The sequence below is a fragment of the Bombina bombina genome, chromosome 9, assembly GCF_027579735.1.
Source record: "Bombina bombina isolate aBomBom1 chromosome 9, aBomBom1.pri, whole genome shotgun sequence".
In the NCBI taxonomy this organism is placed as follows: Eukaryota; Metazoa; Chordata; class Amphibia; order Anura; family Bombinatoridae; genus Bombina; species Bombina bombina.
Window position 1 is genome coordinate 218,699,988 of NC_069507.1, and position 17,070 is coordinate 218,717,057.

Genomic DNA, 17,070 nt, shown 5'->3' on the forward strand with positions numbered 1-17,070 from the left:
CTTTAATTAAATTTTCATGGTTAAAACAGAGCTAGCAATTAAAAAAAAAAACAAAAAAAAACATTCAATGTACTGCTAATATCAAATTTACAAGATTTTCAAGGGCAGGTAGGCTCTGAGGCAGCAATGCACTACTGAAGCTAGCTGGTGATTAGTGGCCATGCACATATGCCTCTTGTCATTGGCTTGCCAGATGTATTCAGCTAGCTCCCAGTAGTGCATTGCTACTCTGGACCTGACTTTAACTATATAAGTAATATAAGATTGCAGGTGGACAAGTTCTCAAGTAGATAACCTGCAATCGCCACTTGCGGTGCAGCATCACATGGCAAAATTTAACACTGCACAAGAGCTCTCTTGTGCAATGCCCCCCCCCCCATGTCCCCAGGCAACCAATTACACAAGAGCAGAGAATGCCAGTCATCATGAACATACAAGTTTTGGGGGGGGGGGTTTATCCCGCCACCTCTGGGGGAGCGGAGAGGCTAAAGTTTCTACTTAAATTTGTTGTTGCACCTGCACCAAAAAGCCTCAAAGGCTGCCAATGCAGATTGAAGGGACAGTAAACACCTTGAGATTTTGATATAAAATGTTTTGTTATGCATAATAAAATAACTTTGAGCTATACATTCATTATTTATTTTGGCCCCTTTTCCTGTAATTTAGGTATGTACATTAGTTGTTTTTTTCTTTCGCAGAAATTGAAAGGCACTCTGTTGACTTCCCATGGCTAAACCTTGCTACATATATTTCCTGTCTTTAACTGATAAGAACTGTAAAAAAATGCAATTTATACTAACATTATAACTGTGGTTAGCGTAGTTGTCTGCAGACTCAAGCCCGGATTGGCTCTTCCAAATAAGGCAATTGGTGGGTGGGTTTTGGCTATTAAAAAATAACTGGAGCAAACTAGATGTTAATTTGTTTAAAAATGTTTAGACTTTGCTGACTCAGCTATACCAAGTGTCTAGAAATTACAAGGTGTATACTGTCCCTTTATTAATGCTTCCCATATGTGTTTAAACCATTTGCAGTGGTTATATACACGCAACAGAGCCATAATAAAATGCTAAAACAAATTAGAACACTTTTTGCACTTTTAAATCCCTGATATATACTATGAATAAACAAAATAAATGTTATAAACACCCCTTTAATAGAGTGAAACTTTACAATCACCATTACAGGGCCATAGCACTGCAAGAAAGACATAACTCACAAATACTCAGAGGACCCTGCATGCTTTTCCGGGCCGGCAGCTGTGAACTAAAATTTTCCAGTAGCTCTGCCAATGAAAATCTATCCTAGACAGCTCTCTGTGTACAAACACAATTTGTCTCCACTTAACCCTGATATGGCACATCACAATACACCTTCAGAACCATACATAACCTCACCCATCCCAAAGATAATATAGCAGCAGCATACCCAAGTATCCTGATTGTTATAGTAGCTGATAAAATTCTATTTAATCCTTTGAGTGCTAAGCACTTTCTCACCTGGGTGCTAATATTTTCTAAGGTTTTTTTAATTTTTGAAAAAACATTTTTTAACTTTTTTTTTTTTTTACAGACCCCCAAGACTTACACTGTTGGAAAGGTTAGGTGATTCCCTTTCCAACAGTGGGGCTTGGGGGTCTGTAGCTGAGATACAGGCTTCTAAGCAGCATGCCCCCTCCTCCTATACTTAACATTGTTAAGTATAAATAAAGTTGCGCGGTGACGTCATCACGTTATTGCGCGTGATGTCACTGTGCATCACGTGAAGCCCCGGCGATGCCTGTCACTCTACAGGCAACGATCGACGGGGTTGGAGCGGTTAGGAGCCCCCAGATCTCCCTCAAGTTGGGAGAGTGCTCATGAAGGTTCTGAGCCGTCATTAGCACCAGAGTGAGAAACTCTGTGACGGCTCAGAGCCGTCATTAGCACTCAAAGGGTTAAAGTCATTTTGGGGGTCAGCAATGCACTACTGGTCCGAACCTAAACAGAGCTACTGAGCCAATCAGTGGTGGTATATTTGCATAGTCTCCTATCACTGGCTGCGTTCAACTCAAATCAGCACTGCATTTCTGCTCCCTTTAAAGGTATCCATGACAACGTGGACAAAATGTGCTTGAAACAGAAACAAAAATGTGTATCTTGCCAGTAACCTGCAGTTGGTTAAAAAAAACACATAAAAAATAAACTGAAGAGCAAAGGAATTTGAAGCACAAATCTTACTCTGACAATCATAGTACCCAAGATTACAAAACAGTTACTAACCAAACGTCACTAGAGCATAAGTATCAACATATTTCTATAATAAGGTACTGTTTCTAGGTTATTGAAATACTCCTTGCCTGGTGGAGATTTCAAAAATAAGTTTCCAATTTACTTCCATTATCAAATTAGCTTCGTTCCCATGATATTCTTTGTTGAAGAGATACCTAGGTAGCATCTGGTGCACTACATGGTAGGTAATAGTGCTGCCATATAGTGCTCTTGCAAATGGATAACATTCTTGCAAAACTGCTGCCATATAGTGCTCTGGAAATGGGCTGGCTCCTAAGAATACATCCCTGCTTTTCAACAAAAGAATAACAAGAGAATGGAAAAAAATAGATAGATTGTAAGCTCTTCAGACCAGGGATCCGCCCCTTTCTGTGTAATTTTGAATTTCCAACTCTAATCTCTGTTCTTGAACTCTACATACATATAATACATTTCATATCCTATGAACATGTAGTCAGTGCAACAAATGTGTTGGCCTCTTACAAACAGATTAATAATGATAATAAAGACTCGGCATAGAATGGGTTAATATCATTTCTAGCCTAACTCCAGTTTAGCTGTACTGTTCCCCCCTCCCGCTCCCTCCCTCCATCACAGCTAATCTTCACTTCATTACAAGTGTTCAAACACAAGGGCTGTGACTAAGCAGGGATATGGGCAGCTGAGCTGTTTAATACACTGAGTCTCCTCCCTTGTAGGTTTCCTAGGAAAATAACACTAAGCATCCTTTCATGGAATTTCTGATTAACAAGAAAGGCTTTGTAGTGTAATATTCTACAATGTTATCAGCACTGCACAGGTTAACTCTCATATTTCAGCACTAAATAGGTTAACCACTGCAATATACACATGGAGCGAGGGTAAAACAGTACCTGTCTGATCCTGGATGTAAAACTCCTGTGACAAAGTGTCCCAGTGTCCATGTAAGAGTGACAGGAACAGGCAGAGAATTTCCCACACCCACAACTTCCTAAAGCCCAACTAGCCAGTGGCCAGACAGCAGGTGATAGCTGGGTAAGGGGCTAAAGGTCAGGTTTTAGTCTAACCTGATATTACAGGAGGTATTTTGTTATACAGTGAGTGGGGACAGAATCAGTAGAACGTGAACATGAGAAACTAGCAATGTGATTGCACTGGGATATTGGAGAACAATATGTAGGCACAGAGATAGGGTAGTCAGCTCTTCACAAAAATGCTGGACAACCTGTGGGACAGGAAAATAGGTGGGGTCTCTGTGTGGCCCTCCCCAAAGCTCCCACAATAGGCTCAACTTTAGTACTACATCAATATTGTCATAAATCTGTCCATATTTATTTTTCACAAATGGACAGTGATTTTATCCCTTTGGCTGCCAGTAGAAAATAAAGCAGTGGTTTTATCCCTTTGGCTGCCAGTAGTGGTTTTAAAGCAGTGGTTTTAACCCCTTGCTGCTAACAATACATACAAAACAGTGATTTTGGCTGAGAGTAACACACCTAGAATATTGAATATGCAGAGGCTCCACTGAAGCCTCAATCAATTACGTATATGGCAAGTGGCAGAATACAAAAACGACACTGATTATATGCAGTGCCACTTATTTCCTGGCATAATAATATACAGGCATAGCTCAGAGATATTGCGGGTTCAGTTCCAGACCACCACAATAAAGCAAATATAGCAATAAACTGAGTCACATTCATTTTTTTTTGTTTCCCAGTGCATATAAAATATATATTTACGCTATACTGTAGTCTATTAAGTGGGCAATAACATTGTCTAAAAAATGTACATGCCTTAAAGGGATAGGAAAGTCAAAATTATTAAAAAATAATTTAGTGCTAAAAAATGCTAACTATCACCTGAGCCTTCGGTGAGTCATAATCTTTTAGCTGGGGGGTATATATATAGGTGGTATATATGTCTATCCATGTGTTTTTATGTGTTTATATGTGTATATATTTTGGAAAAATGGCTCCACTAGTCTTGCTCTACATATGGTTGCCACAAAACTTCAATTTGTAAAAAGAGCAATACCTGCGAAGCGCAATAAAGTGAAGCGTAATAAAACGAGGTATGCCTGTATTTGTAAACGATTGAGTCATAAGTGTCCTTTAAGAACAGATCAGTAGATTAGAGGAACTAGAATACTAGGCATTCTATAGAGATATTATTGGAAAGACAGATGAAATACTGGACTGTCCAGTGCAATGCTGGTTGCCTGACAGCTATATACATGGTAGGGGGGTCTGTGATGAAGAAGTACTGGGAAGAGGAAATGTGATGTGAGGTTTGCCATGTGAGAAACTTCAGATTCATTTGTATAGTTTGTTTTCTATGCTGTTCTAAACTAGAAGTTTGACCACTTGAATTACTTAAGACACAAATTGCTCATATTTGTTAACAGGAGAATTTGGTTTTCTTGCACTGGTTTTCTTGGGTAAATAGGATACATTTTAACACATCCCTTTCAGATCCATAGTAGAACCGCATCAAAGGGAGTAATTCGAAATATGAAAGTTTTAATTGAAACGCAAACCGTTCCTCAAGCTTCTATCCAGACAATCAGAAACTGTCCACTGCTGAGTGCTTTTTGACTCATGGGGCCCATTGATATGTAAAACCAAGTGGACACTAGTAGGAGCTGCCCTCATAGAATTATCTACAAAAAGGGGCTGTCCCTGCGAGTGGCAAGATGTCTACCATAGAATATAATGAAGCTTCTTAGAAAGGGAAACTTTCCCAGGGAGAGCGAAGTTAGCAGGGAGCAGGGGGAATAAACAATCGTCATGTACTCAGTCCCCACTATAAGCAGTCATGATGTGAACTGCAGAGGCACCACAAGTCAGGCTGATGATAATCTCAAAGGACCATATAAACTCCAAGGGCAGCTCTTCTAGAGACTGGATAAATTCTCGATAGAGTAAAGAAACAAAGAAGGCACTCCAATGGCATAATATCTCAGTGATAAGATATGCTGTTGAGTATAACTTGCGAAATGCGTCCAGCTTGTTTTATGCATATTTTATATGTGCAATAAATCTCTTTCAAGCTTTGTGTGCTTGTGAAGAATTTTAAACTTTATTTTTGTCCTGTGATCCTGGATGGTGACTGGGGTTCGCTGAGGGATATCAGGGATTGATATTAGCAACCGGATTGGAGCTGACTGGGGAGCTTGAAATACCCCAGACTGTGTTATTGTGCACTTTGCGATAAGTGCTACTAATTTGTGAGTATCCTACTGGAGGGCAGTGTTCATTTCGTCAACTAAAACTAGACTAAAATGAGTATAAAACTAAAGAAATTCTGATGACTAAAATATGACTAAAACTAAATCAAAATTTGCTGACAAAACATTTTATGCATCAATCCATATCTAATTTCTGCTCTTTTGTAAAATTTACAAAACTTAATTTTATTACATTTTAAGCTAAATAAAGACATGTTATATACCACAACAGTTAAATCTGTATTGCATGTTCAAACCTTAATGCCATAAATAAAAACAGGGTAATAAACTCCAGGAGTATATAATGAGTTTGGAAGTTCTAGAGCAGTGTTTATATAGTTGCCGAATTTTTTTAGAATCTGTGATCAATTGATTCTTTCTATAGAAATAAGCATAAATCACAAGTATGGGTTTAAGTTATGCTGTGCCTGTGCTGGCCGCATACATTTTTTTGTTGTGTTGAGTTACTTAAAAGTTGTTTCAATTATTAACAGAGAGCTGTTAACATTTTTATATTGGGTAATATGTGCAATACAGTTTACAGTTTTGTTTTTTTATATTTTAAAGTTGCGCTTCTGTTTGTTTATGAAACTTGGTTATATTTTAAGTTTAATAAAGACGTTATATATCACAACGGCTACATCTGTGTCTGCACTGCATGTTTAAACCTTAATACCATAAATAATAATAGGTGTTATGTTTACTCCTGGAGTATATAATCAGTTTGTAAATTATAGAGAAATGCTTAAATAATGCAGTACACTTTAACTAAACCCCTTAGATTTTAGTCAACTAAAATCTACTGGAGATTCAGTCGACTAAAACTAAAACAATTCAGATGACTAAAATACGACTAAAACTAAAACAATTCAGATGACTAAAATACGACTAAAACTAAAACAATTCAGATGACTAAAATACGACTAAAACTAAAACAATTCAGATGACTAAAATACGACTAAAACTAAAACAATTCAGATGACTAAAATACGACTAAAACTAAAACAATTCAGATGACTAAAATACGACTAAAACTAAAACAATTCAGATGACTAAAATACGACTAAAACTAAAACAATTCAGATGACTAAAATACGACTAAAACTAAAACAATTCAGATGACTAAAATACGACTAAAACTAAAACAATTCAGATGACTAAAATACGACTAAAACTAAAACAATTCAGATGACTAAAATACGACTAAAACTAAAACAATTCAGATGACTAAAATACGACTAAAACTAATACAATTCAGATGACTAAAATACGACTAAAACTAAAACAATTCAGATGACTAAAATACGACTAAAACTAAAACAATTCAGATGACTAAAATACGACTAAAACTAATACAATTCAGATGACTAAAATACGACTAAAACTAATACAATTCAGATGACTAAAATACAACTAAAACTAAAACAATTCAGATGACTAAAATACGACTAAAACTAAAACAATTCAGATGACTAAAATACGACTAAAACTAAAACAATTCAGATGACTAAAATACGACTAAAACTAAAACAATTCAGATGACTAAAATACGACTAAAACTAAAACAATTCAGATGACTAAAATACGACTAAAACTAATACAATTCAGATGACTAAAATACGACTAAAACTAAAACAATTCAGATGACTAAAATACGACTAAAACTAATACAATTCAGATGACTAAAATACGACTAAAACTAAAACAATTCAGATGACTAAAATACGACTAAAACTAATACAATTCAGATGACTAAAATACGACTAAAACTAAAACAATTCAGATGACTAAAATACGACTAAAACTAAAACAATTCAGATGACTAAAATACGACTAAAACTAATACAATTCAGATGACTAAAATACGACTAAAACTAAAACAATTCAGATGACTAAAATACGACTAAAACTAAAACAATTCAGATGACTAAAATACGACTAAAACTAATACAATTCAGATGACTAAAATACGACTAAAACTAAAACAATTCAGATGACTAAAATACGACTAAAACTAAAACAATTCAGATGACTAAAATACGACTAAAACTAATACAATTCAGATGACTAAAATACGACTAAAACTAAAACAATTCAGATGACTAAAATACGACTAAAACTAATACAATTCAGATGACTAAAATACGACTAAAACTAATACAATTCAGATGACTAAAATACGACTAAAACTAATACAATTCAGATGACTAAAATACGACTAAAACTAAAACAATTCAGATGACTAAAATACGACTAAAACTAAAACAATTCAGATGACTAAAATACGACTAAAACTAAAACAATTCAGATGACTAAAATACGACTAAAACTAAAACAATTCAGATGACTAAAATACGACTAAAACTAAGACAAAATCGAAATTTGCCGTCAAAATGAACACTGCTTGAGGGGAACACCTGTGGTATCTCATCACTGAGATATTACGCTATCGGAGCGCCTTCTTTGTTTCTTTTCTCTATCCTGGGAGCAGGGGGCACACTTTCAAAATTAAACCATGAAGCTAATACAGAGCAGATTTAGAGTATAGTACCTCAGAATCATCTCTATTTTCGTATGGTTATACATGTGGTTTTCTGTTAGGGTAATTTTGACACAATCTTGCTACCTTTTAGTTTGCGAGAAAAAACAGCAAGATTTGAAGCAGGGTTGACACCTTTAGTTCACTCTTGAGCCAATAAACACAAACTCGCACATAGATATTCACACTCTCTAACGCACTCTCACACACACTCTCTAACGCACTCTCACACAATAACAAACACACCCAATCTCTCTCACAAAGACACTTACACACACAGACATACACTCAGACACACTCTCACATACACTCCCAAACAAAGACACAAAGAGATAAATAACTAGGTGTGTGTAGTATGTTGAAAAAGAATAATGTAACCTTTTTGGCTGTGGCTGTTTCCCCCCAAACCCGGACATTTGCACGTTTCCCACCAAACATGGATACAAATGGAAACCTTAACTGTCGGGGTCATTCCTGGACAGGTGACAACTCTAATATAAAGTGTGAAATTGTTTCGATAACTAAGCCAGGCCTAGGAGATGAAATTTAAAGGGACACTGAACCCAAATTTTTTTCTATCGTGATTCAGATAGAGCATGCAATTTTAAGCAACTTTCTAATTTACAACTATTATCAAATTATTTTCATTCTCTTGGTATCTTTATTTGAAATGCAAGAATGTAAGTTTAGATGCCGGCCCATTTTTGGTGAACACACTGTGTTCTTCTTGCTGATTGGTGGGTAAATTCACCTACCAATAAACAAGTGCTTTCCATGGTTCTAAACCAATAAAATAGCTTAGATGCCTTCTTTTTCAAATAAACAAAGCAAGAGAACGAAGAAAAATTGATAATAGGAGTAAATTAGAAAGTTGTTTAAAATTGCATGCTCTATCTGAATCATGAAAGAAAAAAATTTGGGTTCAGTGTCCATTTACGCTAGGCCCATGGAACGCCCCTGTTCAGCTCACTAGGAGAGGCGGCAAAACTCATTTAACAATAAGGAAAACAATACGTTTTTTTATTTTCTATTACAAATAAGAATTTCACAGAGTTTTTTGCATGCGCACTGCAGTTCTATTACAATTTGTACCGTGCACCTAAATATTTTTTTCCCTGCATTATTTCAATTTGAACTGTAAATTTTCTATGAAATATGATTGTTGCAGAATCATATTGTTACAATTTTTAATGCGATTAAACCATACAATCTTTTACTACGTATTTTTATTTCAAAATTTAATTTATTAATTTTATACATTTTTGAAATGACAATTTTTTTACGAGCCCTATTATAATGTATGATTCGCCTTTACATACACCCCTGTGTGAGACACACTGATCTCAAGGTACAAACTGCCTTTAGAGAGTTAGCACAGGGGCTTCATAGTTCTGGCAAAATGTCTTAGAAAATCTCACAGCTCAGAGAGCTTTAGATCATCGGCTCAGGGAGAGAAACACTGATCATGTGAGACCGCAAGACAAGAGCTATGAAGTGTGCTACTATTGAAAGCAATGGCTTATAGCCTCGGATTAGTATTGCTCACAGCTTGTTATTATTTATTTATTTATTTGAAGAGGCACAGGAATAATGTAAAGGCACAAAGGTAATGCAGAGTCACTGGGATAATGTATAGACACAGGGGTGATATAGAGACACAGGGTTTTTTTATAGACACGGGGGTGATATAGAGACACAGGGATTATGTATAGACACAGTGATGTATAGACACAGGGGTGATATAGAGACACAGGGATTATGTATAGACCCAGTGATGTATAGACACAGGGGTGATATAGAGACACAGGGATTATGTATAGACACAGGTGATGTATAGACACAGGGGTGATGTATATAGACACAGGGGTGATGTATATAGACACAGGGGTGATGTATAGACACAGGGGTAATGTATATAGACACAGGGATTATGTATAGACACAGGGATTATGTATAGACACAGGGGTGATGTATAGACACAGGGGTGATGTAAAGACACAGGGGTGATGTATAGACACAGGGGGGGATTATAGAGACATAGGGGTGATGTATAGGCACGGGGTGATGTATAGACATGGGGTGATGTATAGACACGGGGTGATGTAAAGACACAGGGGTGATGTATAGCCACAGGGGGGATTATAGAGACAAAGGGATTATGTATAGACACAGGGGTGATGTATAGACACAGGGGTGATGTAAAGACACAGGGATTATGTATAGACACGGGGTGATGTATAGACACGGGGGTGATGTATAGACACGGGAGTGATGTATAGACACGGGGTGATGTAAAGACACAGGGGTGATGTAAAGACACAGGGGCGATGTATAGACACAGGGATTATGTATAGACCTGGCTGATGTATAGACACAGGGATTATGTATAGACCTGGCTGATGTATAGACACAGGGATTATGTATTGACACGGGGGTGATGTATATAAACACAGGGGTGATGTATATAAACACAGGGGTGATGTATATAAACACAGGGGTGATGTATATAGACACAGGGGTGATGTATATAGACACAGGGGTGATGTATATAGACACAGGGGTGATGCATATAGACACAGGGGTGATGTATATAGACACAGGGATTATGTATAGACACAGGAGTGATGTATATAGACACAGGGGTGATGTATATAGACACAGGGATTATGTATAGACACAGGAGTGATGTATATAGACACAGGGGTGATGTATATAGACACAGGGATTATGTATAGACACAGGGGTGATGTAAAGACGCAGGGTGATGTATATAGACACAGGGGTGATGTAAAGACACAGGGTGATGTATATAGACACAGGGGTGATGTATAGACACAGGAGTGATGTATATAGACCCAGGGGTGATGTAAAGACACAGGGTGATGTATATAGACACATGGATTATGTATAGACACAGGAGTGATGTATATAGACACAGGGATTATGTATAGACACAGGAGTGATGTATATAGACACAGGGGTGATGTAAAGACACAGGGTGATGTATATAGACACAGGGATTATGTAAAGACACAGGGTGATGTATATAGACACAGGGGTGATGTATATAGACACAGGGATTATGTATAGACACAGGTGTGATGTAAAGACACTGGGTGATGTAGAGACAGGGGTAATGTAGAGGTGCAGGGATAATAAACAGGCACAAGGATAATGTAGAGAGGCACAGGAATATAGGGGTACAGGGATAATGTAGAGGCACATGAATAATGTAGAGGAACAAGGATAATGTAGATGCACAGGGAAATAGAGGCATAAGGATAATGTAGAGGCACAAGGATATAAAGACACACATATAATGTAGAGACACAGGGATAATGTAGGGGCAAAGAGATATAGAGGCACAGGGATAATGTAGAGGCACAAGGATAATGTAGATGCACAGGGATATAGAGGCACAAGGATATTTAGGCATAAGGATAATATAGAGGCACAATGATAATATAGAGGCACAAGGATAATATAGAGGCACAGGGATATAGAGGCACAAGGATAATATAGAAGCACAGGGATATAGAGGCACAAGGATAATATAGAAGCACAGGGATATAGAGACACAAGGATATTGTAGAGGCACAGGGATATAGAAGCACAGGAATAATGTAGAAGCACAGGGATGTAGAGGAACAAGAATAATATAGAGGCACAAGAATAATATAGAGGCACAATGATAATATAGAAGCACAGGGATATATAGGCACAAGGATAATGTAGAGGCACAGGGATTATGTAAAGGCACATGGATATAGAGACACAAGGATAATGTAGAGGCGCATGGATAATGTAGAGGCACAGGTATATAGAGGCACAGGGATAATGTAGAGGCACAGGGATATAGAGGCATAAGGATAATGTAGAGGCACAGGGATATAGAGGCACAAGGATAATGTAGAGGCACAGGGATAATGTAGAGGCACAGGGATAATATAGAGGCACAGGGATAATTTAGAGGCACAAGGATAATATAGAGGCACAGGGATAATGTAGAGGCACGCCGCACAGGGATTTATGTAGCGGCATAAGGATAATGTAGAGGCACAGGGATATAGAGGTATCCGGATAATGTAGAGGCACAGGGATATAGAGGTATCCGGATAATGTAGAGGCACAGGGATATAGAGATATCCGGATAATGTAGAGACACAGATTTAAAGAGGCACAAGGATAACGTAGAGGCACAGGGATATAGAGGCACAAGGATAATGTAGAGGCACATAAATGTGTATACATTGCTAGTATATTGGTTATTTAAGAACAGGAAGAGAAAGAAAACTGTATGGGAATTTAAAGGGACAGTATACATCAATTTAAATTTAACTGCATGTAATAGACACTAATATAAAAAATAATATGCACAGATACTGATATAAATATCCAGTATAAAACCTTTTAAAACCGTATTAAGAAGCTCCCAATTTGCACTGCTAATGAGGTTAGTCTGAAACACCCACTAAAAGGGGCTGAGAGCAAACCCTCCCCTGCATATGAATAGATCCAATATACAAACAGAATCACTGTGAAGTCTGTATACATTCCGTATACATCTAAAACTTTGGGGCTTGGTTAGGAGTCTGCCACAATGTTATTTAAAAATAAGCAGAACTATACATTTTTAATAAAATACCCCCAGATGAGCAATAAAAATGGATCATCTACAACACATTTATGCAAAGAAAAAACTACTGTACAATGTCCCTTTAAGGAAGAATGCGATGTGGAGGCACAAAGAGTGGGGTGATTTAGAGACACTGTCATGTGAAGGCGCAGAATGGAGGAAGTTTATCTGGATACACAGGGAAGACAAATAGATGGGACAACGTCATATGGAAGTGGTGAGGAGGAATGTTTTTTTTGTTGGCAAAGTGAGTAGAATGTGATGGCGGAATGACGTGTGAGGGCAGAGGAACAGGGAATGTGATACAGAAATACAAGGACAGGAGCATGTTATACAAAGGTAATGAGGTGAAGAGACACAAGGAAATCAGATGTCACAACACTTCATGGCTAACAGAGAAAGCACATAATGTAAAAACACAATGGGGCTATAACACTGGGTTTCAAACCTGTACTCAGGCCTCCCCAACAGGCCAAATTTTCAGGATTACCTTGTATGAGAGCAGGTAAAATAACCATGTTTACTAAGCAGCTGATTATTTCACCTGTGCTCTAGTTGACATATCAAAATCTGGCCTGCTAGGGAGGTCTGAGGACAGGTTGTAAAACCAGTGATCTAGAATGATGGCAAACTATGAAAATGTAATGGAACTCAGGATAGTGGGGCAGTATGGAAATAGAGAAACACTGGTGAGGCCACACAGGGAATGAGAGGTTACTGGCAAAGAATAAGGGCATTGGGGACAACGCACAAAGGCAATTCTTTATCCCTCTATAGCTGTCTGAAGTAGCTCTGGGTTTAACCAATGTAGCCCACAGTGACAAATACAACATAAAATACAGTATGTTACCATGAGGAGCCTAAAAGGTTTACCCTAAGGTTCTACTATCTGACACCAATACAAAACAAGTGCACATCAACTCTGTATAATGAATTAGCCAGTCAGTCCAGGATTTTATACTAGAGCTTCCCCTAGATTTGCAAGATATAAACATTGTGACACAAATAGTACCAACAATACACGTGTCTGTAAACAAAATCCAAAATAATGTCATCAATGTCACCAAAGAAAATAAGATCACTGATGTCTGAAGTAATGCAAAGTACATACAGCAACCAAAAAGCATTATATTAAATATTTGTGCTATATAATACAAGCTTCTTCCTAGTAGTATAAACATAATTTTTTCTTCTTCTTTCAATTAAACCAATGAATATGTGGATCAGCTTCACCAAACACTGTGGCACCCCATTGCACCCTAAATAACTTCTGTTATGTTAAGAATGGTTTGTTTGTATATACTATCAACACAATTAGTAATAAAACTGGATCAGTGTGAAAAAAAGAAGTGGAATGTGATTAACATAAACCAGCAGCCAGAACTTACCTGCTGTTTGTCCTTAGCCGATGCCCCCTGTGGGCTGATTTGGGGTCCTGATGTGGCCTTCTGCTACGAATAAACATTTCACATGTTATTAAAGTTATATATGTTGCTGTGTCTTTGTGTTATTTCAAGCTTATGCCCCCTGCCCATGTGTTTGCCTGGTATTACCTGTCCTGCAGTAACGCCTGCCCGGCAGTGACATTTATATTAGAAACAACAACTTGTCACACTGTCCCATCAAAAAAATGTAATGTGCAGTTCATTTGCTGACCAGTCGTGGTGCACAAATAGCTACTGCATATACTGTATATATGTTGCTGCACAGCGCCACCTGCTGCTAATCCGAATAACTAACTCAGTGGCGCAGAATGTTGACAAGCGTACATTCAACACTTTGAAGATTTTAACCTGATCTTAAAGTTACTTAAAATTACAGATAGAATGTAACACAGCCTAATGTTGGGATCGATGCTTGCCAGAAGTAGGTATATTCTACAAATATGTGTTTCTAAAGAGGTAAAGAAAGAGTGCTTCTGCTTTTGCAAATTGCAACACTGATTGTGTACTTGCCACTTTATAGCTACTCACCCATAGAAGATCACAGACTAGATGCTACATCGCATCGGACCATGTATAATGCCCATCAACAGATATGATCAGATGCATATTTCAACACCCTCTTTATGCCAGCTAAATGCTCCAAACATCAGGCCTCAGAACAGATAAATACACCAGCAATTAATGCCAGCTATATGCCCAAACAGATCAGAGGCATACACAAGTAATAACTTTATGAAAACTATATGCCCAGACCTCAGATAACATGCATATGCTACAAGCCACTTAATGCCAGCTATAAACCCAGGCATCAGACCTTAGATTAGATGCATACACTAGCATCACTTTATGCTAGTTATATGCCCAAACAGATCAGATGTATACATCACCAACACTATTATCTGGAAGAAGAAAACAACGAGGCACCATTTATTCCCCTTTTTCTTATACCAACACCATTATGGCAGCTATATGCCCAGACATCAGACCTCAGATCAGATGAATACCCTAGCAACCATTTTATGTCAGCTATATTCACAAACATCAGTTATCTAATCATATTTCATACACCAAAAACTCCTTCATGCCAGCTATATGCCCAGACATCAGACCCCATGCATGCATACAGCAGCAACAACTTTATCCCAGCTATATGCCCAAACATCAGACCTCAGAGAAGATACATACTCCACCAATACCTTTATCCCAGCTATATGCCCAAACATCAGACCTCATGCATACACTAGCAACAACTTTATCCCAGCTATATGCCCAAACATCAGACCTCAGAGAAGATACATACTCCACCAATACCTTTATACCAGCTATATGCCCAAACATCAGACCTCAGAGAAGATACATACTCCACCAATACCTTTATACCAGCTATATGCCCAAGCATCAGACCTCAGAGAAGATACATACTCCACCAATACCTTTATCCCAGCTATATGCCCAAGCATCAGACCTCATGCATACAGCAGCAACAACTTTATCCCAGCTATATGCCCAGACATCAGACCTCAGAGAAGATACATACTCCACCAATACCTTTATCCCAGCTATATGCCCAAACATCAGACCTCAGAGAAGATACATACTCCACCAATACCTTTATCCCAGCTATATGCCCAAACATCAGACCTCAGAGAAGGTACATACTCCACCAATACCTTTATCCCAGCTATATGCCCAAACATCAGACCTCAGAGAAGATACATACTCCACCAATACCTTTATACCAGCTATATGCCCAGACATCAGACCCCATGCATACAGCAGCAACAACTTTATCCCAACTATATGCCCAAACATCAGACCTCAGAGAAGATACATACTCCACCAATACCTTTATCCCAGCTATATGCCCAAACATCACACCTCAGAGAAGATACATACTCCACCAATACCTTTATACCAGCTATATGCCCAAACATCAGACCTCATGCATACAGTAGCAACAACTTTATCCCAGCTATATGCCCAAACATCAGACCTCAGAGAAGATACATACTCCACCAATACCTTTATACCAGCTATATGCCCAAACATCAGACCTCATGCATACAGCAGCAACAACTTTATCCCAGCTATATGCCCAGACATCAGACCTCAGAGAAGATACATACTCCACCAATACCTTTATCCCAGCTATATGCCCAAACATCACACCTCAGAGAAGATACATACTCCACCAATACCTTTATACCAGCTATATGCCCAAACATCACACCTCAGAGAAGATACATACTCCACCAATACCTTTATACCAGCTATATGCCCAAACATCACACCTCAGAGAAGATACATACTCCACCAATACCTTTATACCAGCTATATGCCCAGACATCAGACCCCATGCATACACCTGCAACAACTTTATCCCAGCTATATGCCCAAACATCACACCTCAGAGAAGATACATACTCCACCAATACCTTTATACCAGCTATATGCCCAGACATCAGACCCCATGCATACACCAGCAACAACTTTATCCCAGCTATATGCCCAAACATCACACCTCAGAGAAGATACATACTCCACCAATACCTTTATCCCAGCTATATGCCCAAACATCACACCTCAGAGAAGATACATACTCCACCAATACCTTTATACCAGCTATATGCCCAAACATCACACCTCAGAGAAGATACATACTCCACCAATACCTTTATACCAGCTATATGCCCAGACATCAGACCCCATGCATACACCTGCAACAACTTTATCCCAGCTATATGCCCAAACATCACACCTCAGAGAAGATACATACTCCACCAATACCTTTATACCATCTATATGCCCAGACATCAGACCCCATGCATACACCAGCAACAACTTTATCCCAGCTATATGCCCAAACATCACACCTCAGAGAAGATACATACTCCACCAATACCTTTATACCAGCTATATGCCCAAACATCACACCTCAGAGAAGATACATACTCCACCAATACCTTTATACC

At 38.1% G+C, this 17,070-nt stretch overlaps 1 protein-coding gene across 9 annotated transcripts in view; it reads right to left on the bottom strand.

Moving 5' to 3' along the window:
- TACC2 (transforming acidic coiled-coil containing protein 2) overlaps positions 1-17,070 on the bottom strand; it is a 302,667-nt gene that overhangs the window by 229,527 nt on the left and 56,070 nt on the right. For 5 of the 9 annotated variants that reach the window (XM_053692635.1, XM_053692634.1, XM_053692630.1 and 2 more), the window contains exon 3: positions 14,042-14,104. In XM_053692635.1, the coding sequence (XP_053548610.1) occupies positions 14,042-14,104 (63 nt within the window). The remainder of the gene's footprint in view (positions 1-14,041; positions 14,105-17,070) is intronic. The other 4 variants (XM_053692637.1, XM_053692632.1, XM_053692638.1 and 1 more) reach the window with 1 other exon arrangement.